Source organism: Rhinolophus sinicus, linkage group LG04, assembly GCF_036562045.2.
Source record: "Rhinolophus sinicus isolate RSC01 linkage group LG04, ASM3656204v1, whole genome shotgun sequence".
In the NCBI taxonomy this organism is placed as follows: Eukaryota; Metazoa; Chordata; class Mammalia; order Chiroptera; family Rhinolophidae; genus Rhinolophus; species Rhinolophus sinicus.
In genome coordinates, this window is record NC_133754.1 from 170,350,301 (window position 1) to 170,364,675 (window position 14,375).

General features: G+C 41.9%; 1 protein-coding gene across 9 annotated transcripts in view; it reads left to right on the forward strand.

Annotated features, from left to right (window-relative positions):
• SNX30 (sorting nexin family member 30) overlaps window positions 1-14,375 on the forward strand; it is a 179,963-nt gene that overhangs the window by 26,000 nt on the left and 139,588 nt on the right. The window contains exon 1 of one of the 9 annotated variants that reach the window (XM_019749539.2): window positions 1,735-1,977. The exons of the other annotated variants lie outside the window; for them this stretch is intronic. Coding sequence (XP_019605098.2) covers window positions 1,879-1,977 — 99 coding nt within the window. The 5' untranslated portion in view covers window positions 1,735-1,878. Of the gene's footprint in view, window positions 1-1,734; window positions 1,978-14,375 lie in introns of those variants that run through there. 9 annotated transcript variants of the gene reach the window in all.

Here is a 14,375-nt window from a genome sequence, read left to right on the forward strand (position 1 = left end):
CCTGAAGATTACTTGGTCCCTGGAAGCACTTATGCCATATATGCCTGAAGCGAGCTAGCCCTGCTCTCTGGGCTTCCTAGTTACAGGAGGTCATGAATTCTCTTTTTGTTTATAATATTTTCAACTTGGTTTGTCACTTGAAATTAAAAAAAAAAAATTGACCATAAAATGTGAAGTGAAAATTGAGTTTTATGGTTTTATGTTGGGAGGATTGAGAAGCGGGTCCTTCATTCCTATTGGTCAGCCCCACTGTTGGGATGTATGTCTGAAAATCAGTTAAGGTGGCAGAAGTGTGTTCTCACCAGATCCTTGAAGTTTGAGGAGGCTGTCACGTGCTGGGTGGGAAAGCATCATGGGCCGAGGGGGTCACTTGAGCAAAGCTGCTGAGCTGGAAAAGACCTGTGCCCACTGGAATTGGACTGAGTTGGGTTTTGAGAGTCGAGATGTGGGGATTAGTAAGAGATGAGGTGGGAAGTCAGGTCAGGGGGAGCCTGTAGCCTGCTTTGAGTGCTGTGATGTGAAGGTGGCTTTTCCTCTTTAAGCAGTAGGCAAAAGAGTACAAGCCATTTTGAGCAGGGGAATGTGTGATCAGTGCTTGGGATGAAGAGAGACTGGCAGTGCAAGAGGTGTATTGGGAAGGTGTTAGCTTGGTTTAGGTTGGGGTTGTTGTCTGGAAGAAGAAGAAAGATTAGCAAATGTAAAGAGGACTAGTTTTGGTACACGGGGGATGACTGGTTTTCTAGTCTAGGAGGTTGATGCTGACTGGCGCCCCTGTTGAGAGGGAGAACACAGATTGGGAAGCAAGTGTGGGTGGGAAGTGTAAAGGTGCCCAGGATGCAGTTTGAAGTCAGGAGTGCCGGACACAGGTGGTGTCCCCGGGAAGCTCTTCTTTGTTATATAGATGCATAACCCCAGCAGATCAAATAGAGATGGGAGTGAAAGATGCAGACATCAAGGTCAGACTTTTGACAAAGTGGATATTGACAATCACGTGGAAGGCAGGAGGTGATGGCAGGGTAGTGTTAAGAAGGGTAGCTTAAGGAAAAAACAGGGTTGAAAGGAGGTCTTTAGGAAAGGGGAGAATTGAGCATTCGTGGAGGTTATGGGGAAGAAGACAGATGTTCATGGTAAATGAGAGTCTCTCAAATTAAAGTAACAGCCTGGCAAGGGTACACTAATTCACGTATGAGCAATTGGGTTTGTTTACCAGATATTAGAGGGTCATATGCTGTCTCACATCTGCCTTCTCCCAGATGTGAGAATTCCTTGTTTCAGCTGCCACAGCAGGGCTCAGGAATCATTGTCGTGTGTGTGAGTGTGTGTGTGTGTGTGTGTGTGTGTGTGTGTGTGTTGGGGGGTGCCGGAGATGGACAGGGCAAGAGGGATATGCAGAAAGTGTTTCAGGACTCCTATTTGAGAAAAGGCACAGAGGCAGGAAAAGCACATGGCATGTTTGGGTAGTAGAGTGCAGGCACTTTTCAGAACCCAGCTCTGTGCTAAATGCTGGGGACGTTGAGAAAGATTTAAAAAAAGAAAGTCTCTCCTTTGAGAGGTTCATGGTCCAGTGAAGAAGAGAGACACATACACAGATGGTTGCAATAGAATGTGAAAGATGCTAAATGTACTTACTAAGCTCTGCGGCCTTGGGTGAGTTTCTTAACCTTGTACAGTAGTCTTCCCGCTTATCTGAGGTTTTGCCTTCTGCAGTTCCAGTTACCCACAGGTCTGAGAATATTACATCTCCCCAGCTATCAACATCTCCCATTTCTGACATCTAACAATTGACATCGTCATGGCTCCATGACCCGGGATCACCCGGGATGATCCTCCTCCTGACGTAGCGTCAGAAGGTCAGTAGGACCCTAATGCTGTGTCACCATGCCTGCATCATTCACCTCACTGCATCTCATCACATATCATGCACCTCACTTCATCTCATCACACAGGCATCGTATCATCTCGTCTCACACAAAAAGGGTGAGTACAGTAAGACGCGCAGAGAGAAAGACCACATTCTCATAACTTATATTACAGTACAGTATAATTGTTCTATCGCATTATTACTTATTAACCTCTTATCTGTGCCTAATTTATAAATTAAACCTCATCACAGGTGTGTATGTATAGGAAACAATACAGTGTATATAAAGTGTTTGGTCCTAATTGCAGTTTCAGACAGCCACTGGGGGCGTGCAACTTAACCCCCACAGGTAAAGGGGGGCTACTGTAATGCCTCCGTGTCCCCCCATCTCAATTTTGGATTATCTCACAGGGGTGGTCTGAAGATTAAATAAGTGTTTAGTATGGGGTCTGGCACACAGTAAATACTATGAAAATGCTCAGTGTTATTACGTTAGAAGTAGACCCCGAGAAAGGACTTCACTGCCAGTAGTTGCAGAAGTGAAGGAAGGTGAGATAGGGAAGGGAAGGCAACCAGTAAAAGGCGTGTTACAAAGCTGGTTCTCACTGAGCAGAGCTGGAGCTTGGCTCTCCTGGGGAGCCCTGAGAGCCTGAGGAGAACATGCACGTGGGTTATCCCCAGCCCAGGGCAGGGAGCTGGGGGCTTCAAAAAGCAAGCCTGTCAGTACCGTCAGTGGTTGAGTGCTGCTTGGCTGGGGTGTTTGGCCACGAATCCCCAGGCACTTTCCAGCCTGCCCCGTGGGTGAGCAACGCAGGGTCAGCAGCCGGGAGAAGCAGTCAGGCCAAGAAATGCACGTGCTGCCAGATGGAAGTCGGGACTATGGGCACTGAATTGGTCAGGGTGAGGGCATATAGGTGGGGCACTGGCACTATCTACTATTATGAAGATAACACACAGGGAATGAAGTAAGGAGTGTCCATGCTTAGGAGCATGGTGGCCTCTCCAAAGGAGATGATGTTTGAGCTGGAGAATGAAGGAGAACTGGACATTTTACAAATGGACAGAGGAAGGAAGAATAATGCGAGCAGAAAAACCAGCATGTGCCAAAGCTTAGCAATGTCAGGTTGCAGGAATGGTGTGTGAGGGGGTTGGTGAGCGATGCAGCTGGAAAGGTAGGTAGTAGGCAGATTGTGGTCCTTAATGGCAAACAGTAAGGGCTTTCTCCGAAGTGATGGGAGGCCAGTTGTATTGTAAGCAGAGGAGGTGCAGGGCCATATTTGTGGTGAGAGGTCACTGTGACTGAGCCCCTCGCTGGGACTGGGTGGGCGGAGCCAATCGGCGGAGTCTGGGGAGAAGGCTGTTGCAGCAGAAGGTTGGGTCGGGGGGCAGTTCGGGAGGGTTTTGACTTAGTGGATTCAGGGAGTGTACTGGACAGGAGTTTGGTTTGCAAATGATAGAAATTCAGCTGGCACTGCTGTGTCCTCAGGGTTCATCCATGTTGTGGCATGTGACCAGATTTTCTTTTTAAAGACTGAATAGTATTCCAGTGCATGTGTATACCACATTGTTTTTATCTGTTCATCCATTGGTGAACACTTGGGTTGCTTCTACCTCTTGGCTATAGTGAATAATGCTGCAATGAACATGGATATGCAGATGTCTCCTTGATATCCTGTTTTGATTTCTTTTGGCTATATACCCAGAAGTGAGATTGCTGGATCATATGGTAATTCTACTTTTAATTTTTTGAGGAACTCCTATACTGTTTTTCATTGCAACTGCACCATTTTACAATCCCACCAACAGTGCACAAGGATTCTTACTTCTCTACATCCTCACCAACCCTTGTGTTATTTTCTATTCTTTTGATAGTGGCATTTTAATGGATGTGAGGTTAGATCTCATGTGGTTTTGATTTGCATTTCTGAGGTGAGTAGTGATGTTGAGCATCTTTCCCTATGCTTGTTGCCCATTTGTATATCATCTTTGGAGAAATATTTATTCAGATCCTTTGTTCATTTTAAAATCAGGGTATTTGATTTTTTTCTTGTTCAGTTGTAGGAGTTCTTTTCTACTCTGGATATTAATCCCTTATGAGATGTATGATTTGCAAATATTGTCTTCCATTCTCTAGGTTGCCTTTTAATTCTGCTGATTGTGTCCTTTGCACAGAATTTTTAAGTTTGATGTAGTCCTGTTTGTCTATTTTTGCTTTTGTTGCCTGTGCTTTTGGTGTCATATCCAAAAAATCATTGCCTAGTCCAATGTCATGAGGCTTTTCCCCTGTTTTCTTCTAGGAGTCTTATAGTTTTGGGTCTTAGGTTTAGGGAGTCCATTTTGAGTTAAGTTTTGTATATGGTGTAAGATGAGGGTCCAACATTATTCTTTTGCATGTGGACATCCAGTTTTCCCAGTATCACTTGAAAAGACGGTTCTTTCCCCATTGAGGGTACATATGCTTTTAAAGCTCATTTCTTACCAATATCAATAAACCATATTAACACTTGAAGTGCTAAGATGAATTTATTCTACAAGTGTGTGAGTGACTTCTCTGCACTATGCAATATATAAGGCATCATGTTCCTTGGGAATTACGATATCTGAATTCTGGAATTGACATTAGTCAGGTCTCGGACATTTAGGTAAACAGTATTTTACTGTATTTAGAATAAAAATGGTTATGGAATAGTTGTTTTATTGCAAATATAGAAGCCTAGACCTTCTGTGGGGCTATTTTATTAGGACAGAGGTATAGTTAAGGAATTGGGCTTGTCTTCTTGATGGCACCAGCATGTATGCTGCAAAAATGCAATATAGCAGCCTTTCTCTGCTCTGTCCCGTCAAGAAAATCTTGTTTATTTTATGATTTGCATCAGTAATTGTGCAGGACACTTGGACTTTTTGTTCATTCCTCAAAGATTTAGGTGGGTCTATTGTGTACCATGCCTGAAGGATACATAGATGAACAAAGCGACCTTACCTTCTAGGTACCCAAGGTCCAGGAAGGGAGACAGAAGAGGTACAAGTGAATAACCGCAATTTTACGTGATAGGGGTATATTATACAGAATGCCGTTGGAGTAATCAGAGTGATTTTTTTGAGTAAAAGAAATTCTAGAGCGAAGCATGTTTGAAGGAAGCCTTGGGTTCCCTATTGTAGGTAATAAGTATATTTTGTCTTTTAAATTAATGGTCAATGTTGGAATTTCAGTGAGAATTTGAATAATTGTTTTCTGGTCTGATAATAATGGGAAATTCTTTACTGCTTTCCAGGCTTAGATTTTATTATGTACATACAATATATGTTAATCCAATGAATGTTCTTTATCAGAGTATCTGAAATTGGCTATAATATTGGTGGGACCCAGTGCAAAATTAAAATGTTTGTCTCCTTGTTAAGAAATTATTAAAAATTTCAAGACAGCAACAGCCAGAGCATTAAACCTAGTGTGGAACCCTTCTGAGCACAGGATCCCGTGTGATCACACAGATTGCACACCCACGAAGCTGGTCCCGAGTGTATCCTTTGGATACTGGTTTTCAGGTCCCGTTAAAATCACCTCTTATCCATCTCGGCGTTCTAGTTCAGGACTGTTGTCATCCTCTGGGTATACTTGCAATGAGTTGGGGTCCCCAGGGCTTGCTTCTCAGTCTGGATTGACTGTGGAACTTGCCTGGAATACTCCACCCTCTCTCTGTCAACATCCTAGCATTCCCTGTTTCTAGAAAAACTTAATGTGGTTTCCTCTGTGCCCAGGCTTTCATGTTTAACATATGCTTGAGACTGCTTTTCACTTTTCTACCTGTTGTTTCTACTTTTTTTTCCTTTGTGCTGGTTACTTCCCCATCAGGTGTGTCCAGCCTATGTTCCCTCAGTTACCCTCACATTCACCCAGAGATAATAGTAATGTGTGTTTGTAATCATTGCTAACATTTATGGAACACTTATTTGGTTGGGAGCTTTACTGCATCATCTCAGTGCCCTCTCCTATGACATAGTTACTATCTCATTCCCCTTTGACAGCTGAGGAAATGGAGGCTCTGAGAGGGTAAGTAACTCATTCAAGGTCAGAGCTAGAAGAAAGTGAGGCTGGGTCTTTCCGATTTCAGAGCCCACTCTCTTCACTACCACCACTGCTACAGAACTGTCGTCCTTTCCCAAATCTCTTCCTCCTTTTTTTTTTTTTTTTTTTTGAGCACTTAAATGCATTAGGCCCTGTATGTTGTATTTCTTATACAAAGCACAGTCTTCAGGCCAAGGGGATGAAACCATCCTCCGCTGTATCTTAGCCGGTGTCTCTTCTCTCAGTTTCCAGCCTTTTCAGCTTCGTCCTTCTCTTTGTACTAGTCTCCCCTGTTAGCGAAGTTTCCGAAGGCTCACTGTCTTATGCCTGTTCACTCTTCCCATCACCTCCAAGCTCCTCGGATGAGAGGTCTTTGTACATTGCGTTCATCTGCATCCTTTTGCCTCAGCACCAAGCAGGCCCCCTGGTCCAGGATCTGCTGCTACCACTCACTGCTCACAGAGGTCCACAGGGGCTGTTTTTCTACTGTAGAGCCCAGGCCTTTAGCTACAGAGGTCTCAGAATGCCTCCTTACATCTATGGAAATGATCGTTTGATTTTTCTGCATTAATCTTCCAATAGAATTGATTTCTTAATACTGAACCATACTTAAATTTCTACTTAGGATAAGTCCTACTTGGTCGGGTTTGGTTTGCTACTGTTTGATATGGAATTTTGGATTTATGCTATATTTTCTGTTCATTATGCTGTCTTTTTTCCCTCCCTTTTCTCCATTTCCTGACTTTGGGTGGATTGATCTAGTGTGCTTTGTTCAATTTTATTTTCCTCCAAGTTCTATTTCCTGTTTCTATCTGACGAATATTTATAATTATAGTTTTCTACTGTAGGCATGACTTAGTATGTGTAACTTTCTTCAGAACAAGGAGAGACCTTGGGCTTGCTTTTACTTCCCCTTCTTTGAAATAATTCTGAATTTAAGTTCCTGATTGTGATTCATCGTTTTTAAAAAATTAATGCCCTGTCTTTTTAATGAATTTTTTTCTTAACAGTTGCTCCAAACTTCACAGTAACATCAGCTTTCCATTATGTCTTCTCTCTCTCTCTCTCTCTCTCTCTCTCTCTCTCTCTCTCTCTCTCTGTTTTTATTGGGGAATATTGGGGAACAGTGCATTTTTCCCAGGACCCATCAGCTCCAAGTCAAGTCATTGTCCTTCAATCTAGTCGCAGGGGGTGCAGCCCACCATCCCATGCGGGAATTGAACCGGCAACCCCATTGCTAAGAGCTCACACTCTAACCAACTGAGCTATCCAGCTGCTGCCATGTCTTCGTTCTTAAACAAAGCTTTATTCTGATGCATTTTTTTCAGTGTGCTACATTATGTCTATGAGTAACATAAGGGGGAAACAAACCCTGGATGGTGTACATTATATAACAATATCTGAGTGGTCTACATTATTCTTTTCTTGTCTGAATGGTAATTTAGCTGAGTTTTTCCCCTTAAGACGCATAGAGATTGCTCCATTGCCTTCTTTTTTACTTTAAAAGCATTTAAGCAGGTTAAAGCATTTTTGAAAGTCAACTTTTTGGGGTGTAATTCATATAAAATAACTATCATTTGAGCATGTGATTTAGTGAATTCTGGCAGTTGTATACAGCTGTGAAATCACTACCCTGTTTCCCTGAAACTAAAACCTAGCCAGACAATCAGCTCTCATGTGTCTTTTGGAGCAAAAATTAATATAAGACCCGGTATTATATTGTATTGTATTGTATCGTATCGTATCGTATCGTATCGTATCGTATCGTATCGTATCGTATCATATTATACCTGGTCTTATAGTAAAATAAGACCGGGTCTTATATTAATTTTTGCTCCAAAAGACACGAGAGCTGATTGTCCAGCTAGGTCTTATTTTCGGGGAAACATGGTACCACAATCAAGATACAAATCATAACCTACGAGAGTTTTCTTATGCTTCTTTGGAGTCCATACCTTCTTCCACCCTTGGCCCTAGGCAACCACTCATCTGCTTCCTGTCACTATATTAGTTTACATTTTCTAGAATTTTGTATAATTGGAATCATAAAATATCTACTCTTGTATCTGGCTTCTTTCACTTAGCATAATGATCTTTATCCACATTTTTTGCTATATCTGTAGTTTGTTCTTTTATTACTGAATAGTATTCCATTGACTTAATTATGCCACAGTTTATCCATTTAGCCATTAATGGATATGTAGGTTGTTTCCTGTTTGGCACTATTACAATTTAAGCTGCTATGCTACACTGAAAAAAGAACAGACTAAACCTAAAGCCAGCAGAAGAAAGGAAGTGAAAATGAGAGTGGAAATTAATGGAATAGAAAATAGAGGAACAATAGAGAAAATTATTGGAACCAAAATTTGGTTCTTTGAAAAAAAAAATCAACAAAATTGACAGTCTTTAGCTGGATTGATCAAGAAAAAGAGAAGATTCCAATTACTAAAATCAGAAATGAAAGAGTAGACATTACTACTGAACTTAGAGAAATAAAAAAGGATTATAAAGGAATACTGTGAAGAATTCTATGCCAATAAATTTTATAACTTAGATGGAATGGACAAATTCTTAGACACAAATATGAACATTCATGTACAAGTCTTTGGTTGACATGTTTTCATTTCTTTTGGGTAAATACCTACTTGTGGAGTTAAATTTATGGGAGTGCCAGCAGCTCCACACCGTTGCCAAGACTTGGTATTGTTAACCCTTTCAGTTTGATCAATTCTAGTGGATGTGTAATAGTAGCTCATTGAGGTTTTAATTTGCATTTCCATAATGACTAATGATGTTGAGTCTCTATTCACATGCTAACTGACCTTTTGTATATCTTTTTTGAAGTGTCTTCAAATCTTTTGCCATTTTTTTATTGGACTGTTTTTCTTATTGAGAGATAATATATGTGTATATATATTGAATTATTTACGTATTATGTATATATTCTTTTTTAAAAGTCACTCTATTGAGGTATGATTGACACGCAAAAAGATGTACATATTTAATGTATACAACTTGATGGGTTTGGAGATAAGTATATACCTGTGAAACCATCACCACAATCTATGCCATAAACATATCTCCAAAAGTTTCCTTCTACCTTCTTTATACATGTTTTTATTATTATTGATAAGAACACAACATAAGATCTATCCTCTTAGCAAATTTTTAAGTATACAATACAATATTGTTAACTATAGTTACCACATTTTACATTAGATCTCTAGGACTTATTTGTCTCCATAATTGAAACTTTGTACCCTTTGACTGCCATCTCCCCATTTTGCCTTCCCCTAGCCCTGGCAACCACCATTCCACTCTCTTCTTCTATGAGAGTGACTATTGCACATTCTTTATATATGTGGCACCATGTCATATTTGTCCTTTATGACCGGCTTATTTCACTTAGCATGATATCCTCCAGGTTCTTTCATGTTGTTGCAAATGGCAGGATTTCTTTTTTTAAGGCTGAATAATATTTCATTGTATGTATATACCAATATATTTTCTTTTTTTAAAAAGTGGGATAAAAATGTTTTAATTATTGAAATATACTGGTAAATTGAGTAATTTACATTGTAGTACTAAGTGGATATACATAGTCATTATCAATAAAATAAGAACTTTCCAAATGTCCCACTAAGCCTCACTCACAGTCCTTTAAAATAGTATAGAATTAACGTGATACAGTGCCATGGTCTCACAAAGGTAGAATGGGGAGACTCAATGGCTAGAAGTATCTGTAGTTATGTAAGTCTTGGACTAAAGAAAATAGGACACTAGTCAAAATGTGCATATGGCATTGCACATTTCAGTGGTTTATTTAAAAATATTACATTGTTCCTAATAAAGGAAATTCTGACATTTAAATGAAAGCCAAATAGAAAACAAGGGAAAGAGATAATAGTAAGAATCAACTCAACGATTTTACAGTTAAAAATTAATGTGAAGTAGAAATAATGATAGACAAATATATCACTTCAGGTAATTCATGAGTAATGCCTTATTTTAATTTATAAATAGGATAAGGATTGTGCTATATAAAGACTATCAAAAAGGTGTCAGTGAACAGACATGATCTTCATGAAGTCTGTTGAATGGCCAGGGTGAAAATGCTGCCAGAGCACTGCAGGAGGGCTGGGCAACAAGTTGGTTAGCTTGTCTTTGGCAGGCAGACCACAGAACTTCCACACATGACTGTATTGTTTAACCAGTTCCTTTCCAGTACCACGACATTCAACGTGTACCCATGGTTTTAGCTATAGACTTAAGAATTGGAGCGTGGGGGGTGGTTGCAGACAATTTAGAATTTCGTTGGAAATGTCTGCACATTATACAATGTCTCACGGAGCAAAATTCCTTCCCGGTTTTGACGAGCAAGTTATTGATGATTGAGTCGTATTGTTTTCTTATAGTTTTTTTGTACAGTCCTTGGATACTGTATTGACAGCTTCAGATGGCAGACCAGCATATACTCCTATACGGTTTCTGCTCTTGTCATCTTCGGTTATGATTCTTCTTTAGATCTTTAGCTGTTCCTGCAGGGCCTCGGCCTGCGTGCAAACTGGTGGCAGTGAAGTTCCCGCAGGACACTAGTTCCCGCAGGAACCTCTGGCCAGAGACGGGGACTGGCCCTGGAGGTAGAGGTTGAGGGCAGTGTGCCCCAAGTGGGAGGGAAGTCGGCAGGGGGCACTTGGGACTGTTGGGGGTAATTGGTGTGGGGAGGGCCTCATGGGGGCTGGCCTCTCCCCAGGCAGATGAGTGCAGGCTGGGCGTGGTGGAAACCGCCCACATATATGTATTCGTATTAACAGTTCTTGATAGATTCTGGATACAAGGCCTTGTCAGAGAGATGTATTTCCTCCCATTCTGCAATATATATATATATTAATCGGAGAGGGCAACGGATTAGATATTTTTGTTGCTGTTTTTGTTTTTGGTGTAGGCAGTGCATTCATGTGGCACAAAATTCAGAAAGTACAGAAGGTTATCTGGTGAAAAGGCTCCTTTTTGCCCTGGACCCATCATGCCCCTTCCTCTGGCAGCAGGTTTCCCTCTCCAGAAGCAACCGATGTTACCAGTTTCTGGAGAAACTTTCTAGAGATACATATTATGCCTAAATATGAAACTGCATAAATGTAATCTAAAAAAAACACCCTCAAATGGTCACGTACACAGTGTTTTGCACTTTGCTTTACACAGTCATAGATCTTGGAGATTGTTCTGTATTGGTCCAGAAAGATCTTCCTTCTCCTCCACGCCTTTTTTGGTGATTGCATGGTATTCCATTGTTTCAGTTACTTGAGCGCTTAGGGTCTAGGATGAGAGGTCTGTGCCAGATTCTTTTTCTTCTTCATGTACTCTTCCACCTAGCCCTTGATTTTTTCTTCTTAAATTTATAATTTTCACAAGCCTGCTGGTATTTAGATGTGTATTTTTCCGAGGTGTTGCCACTTGAAACCCTTTCTGTTTTGTTGCTCTGTCTACATCCGGTTCATTTCTCCATTCTCTTTTTCTGAAGAAAGGACTTACGGGTATGTGGGTTTCAGTTTGTCCTTTTTTCTTTGGCTTCATTTTTTTTCTTGGCTCATTTTATTGCATTATATTTTCACTCTGTTGGGAGAATTCCTCGATTTGATCTTCTGAATGGTGGGTTTATTTTTCATTTCATTCCATTCCAATGTTTCTGATTCCTTATTAAATTTAAATTTAGCCTCACTTCTGTTTGTTTTAGCAATCATTTTTGGACCTGCTCTCAGAATGTGATGTCCAAGGTGATCATCTTGACTTAGGGCAGGAGCTGACCACCTAAACGAGAGCCCACTGAGTTTCTAGTCTGCTCCAGTGGGGCCGCTGCTTCCACCTTCTGGGGAGGAACGTGCTATCGCCGCACGCGATGAGACTTGTTCTTGTGCCACCACTGGATGCATGTCGGCGTAGGTGCATCTAGATGTGTACGTGTGTGTCCACAAGCAGTGTGCAAAGACTTTGCGGTCGGCTGGCCTTTGTCCTGTGACTGCAGTTTGGGCTGAGCTCGCGTGGGGGTGGGAGCAAGCCCAGTCATAGCCTCAAACCCCTTTGGTTAAAAAGAGAAGGTGTGAAAGGAGGTCGGCTGCTTGGTCACCCACAGTGTGAATGTACTTAGCACTGAACTGAACTGTACACTTAAAACTGGTTAAGATGGTAGATTTTATGTCATGTGTATTTTATCACAGGAGAGAGAGAGAGAGAGAGAGAGAGAGAGAGAGAGAGAGAGAGAGAGAGAGAGAGAATGTAAATCCTACTTGGCACAGCCTAAGGAAATCATTCTAGAGTCCCGAAATACTTGATGTGCGTGTTCACTGATGGCAGCTGGAAGATCTCTTAAGCCTTTGGAGCAGGGGTGGGATGAAGTAAGGAGGGAATGGAGAATAGATCCTTGAAATTGCTCTTGGGCAGGCTTCCTGTCAGGACGTGTGGCTGATAACAGGGCAAAAGGCTGGATGGACTCTGGAATGGAGGAAGTGGGAAAGGAGTTGCTCTGCAGATGGAGAATTTCACAGCTGATCCCCAAAATACCCTTCCTCTTTTCTTTTTTCAAGCTGCACTTGAAACTCAGCAGTCCACATTCTTTGATAACCCACCCCTACATGCATCCTCAGCGCCCGCTTCTGTTCTCTGTCACTCTTGAATTTGGGGTTCTCTTAGACCCTCCCCATATTCAGCATTTCCCACTGTGGCCCATTTAGGGTTTGTTTCTCAACTCCGGCTAAATTTGATTTTTCTGTAAATTTGATCCTGTCTGCTGTATCTCTTACAGAAGAAATTCCTCAAAATTTCTATCGAATGATAGCAGCCATCCCTGTTTTCTGGCTTTTTAAGGGGTTTATTACTTTCATATTTCTTTTGTCATTTCCTTGGAGTTTGGAGTGACATGAGAGTCAAGCCCATCCCGACTGTGGACTGAGTGTCCCTTACACTTTTCACTGGCAGGGCTGTACACAAGCCTCTGTAACCGGTCTCTCCTCATTTGTGCTCCTTCCACGTAATTTTAATAATAGCAGCAGCTATTACATAGAGTGTTTGCTGTGTGCCATACATCATGTCAGAGCTGATTTCATTGTTCTTTCATTTTGTAGCTGCTGTGTACCAGGCAAACAGTGTTCTCTTTAGGCATTGCTGCTTAACAAACCACCCCAAAACAAAGTAGGTTAAAACACAAATTTATTCTTATCTCATGTGATTCTATGTGTTGCCTCAGTTATGTGGTTCTTGCTTGGAGTCTTTCATGTGGTTAACAGAAGGCTCAACTGCACTGAATACCTGATGTGACTCCCTTGTGGCGAGCAATTGACTTGAGTGACATCTCCATGTGGCTTGGGCTGCTCAGAGCAAGGTGGATGGATTCCTGGACCCCAGGAATGAGCATTCCAAGACACAGGAAGTGGAAGCTGCTGGGCCACATGAGGGCTACGCCCAGAATTGGCACCGCATCACTTCTGCCCTATTCTTTTGTTCAAAGCATTCACAGGGCCTGCCCAGATTCAACAGGGTGGATTGATAGACTCCATTTCTTGATGGGGAAGCAGCCAGGGCACATTGATGGCATGTGCGATAGGAGATACTGTCATGGCCATCCTTTAAAACAACTGCCACAGACACCATATGAGGGAAAGCTCACTGATACCTGAAAGATAACCGATACCAGGTACATAACTCCTTACACTTGAGGTTCAGTGGCAGAGGCAGGTAGATAAACAGGCAATGCCAGTGTGAATGGTAAGTGCTGTGAAACGCTAGGCACAGCGGCCTGAGGAGAGCGTGGTGGGAGGTATCTAACCCAGACTTGGTACGTGCTGGTGGGCTGGGGATGGAGAGGTTGGTTGAGAAAGAGGGCATCTCAGCAGGGATATTTTTGAATCTTGAAGCACAAATGGCATTAGCCTTTTACTTGCACTTTTGGAAGCTGTTATCTTTGTACCGAAACCCAAGAAAAATGGGTTTCCTGCCTTTTCTGCATGGACTCCTCCCTTGGTGTAGTAGCACCATTGTGCATTGAATTAAAAAGGATTTACACCCAGTTTCAGCACAGCGTTTGGCTGACCGCCACTTGTGTCCTTTGTTTCCTTGGATGATTTTGAGGACTGTCTGCTTTTCTGGGGGCTTGAATTTCATAGTAAGATCAAATTCATCAGGTGTTAATATTGCCATCTGCCGTTAGTCACAACTGACAGAGGAAAAGTACTTGCGTGGTTGTCTCCATTGAAGACAAATGGAGACGGGTAATGTCTCCTGCATGCTCCTGTGTGTCCTTGGCAAACACGTATGCATTGATGACATTTAGGCATGGCTGAAGGTTGGAGAAGGGCCACTAGTTCTATCAGCATTTCAGCTAAAGGTAGCTCAAGCAGAGTCCCCCAACCACAGTATATTGTGACCTGCCCAATATTCTCTCTTCCTGTTTACAAAGTC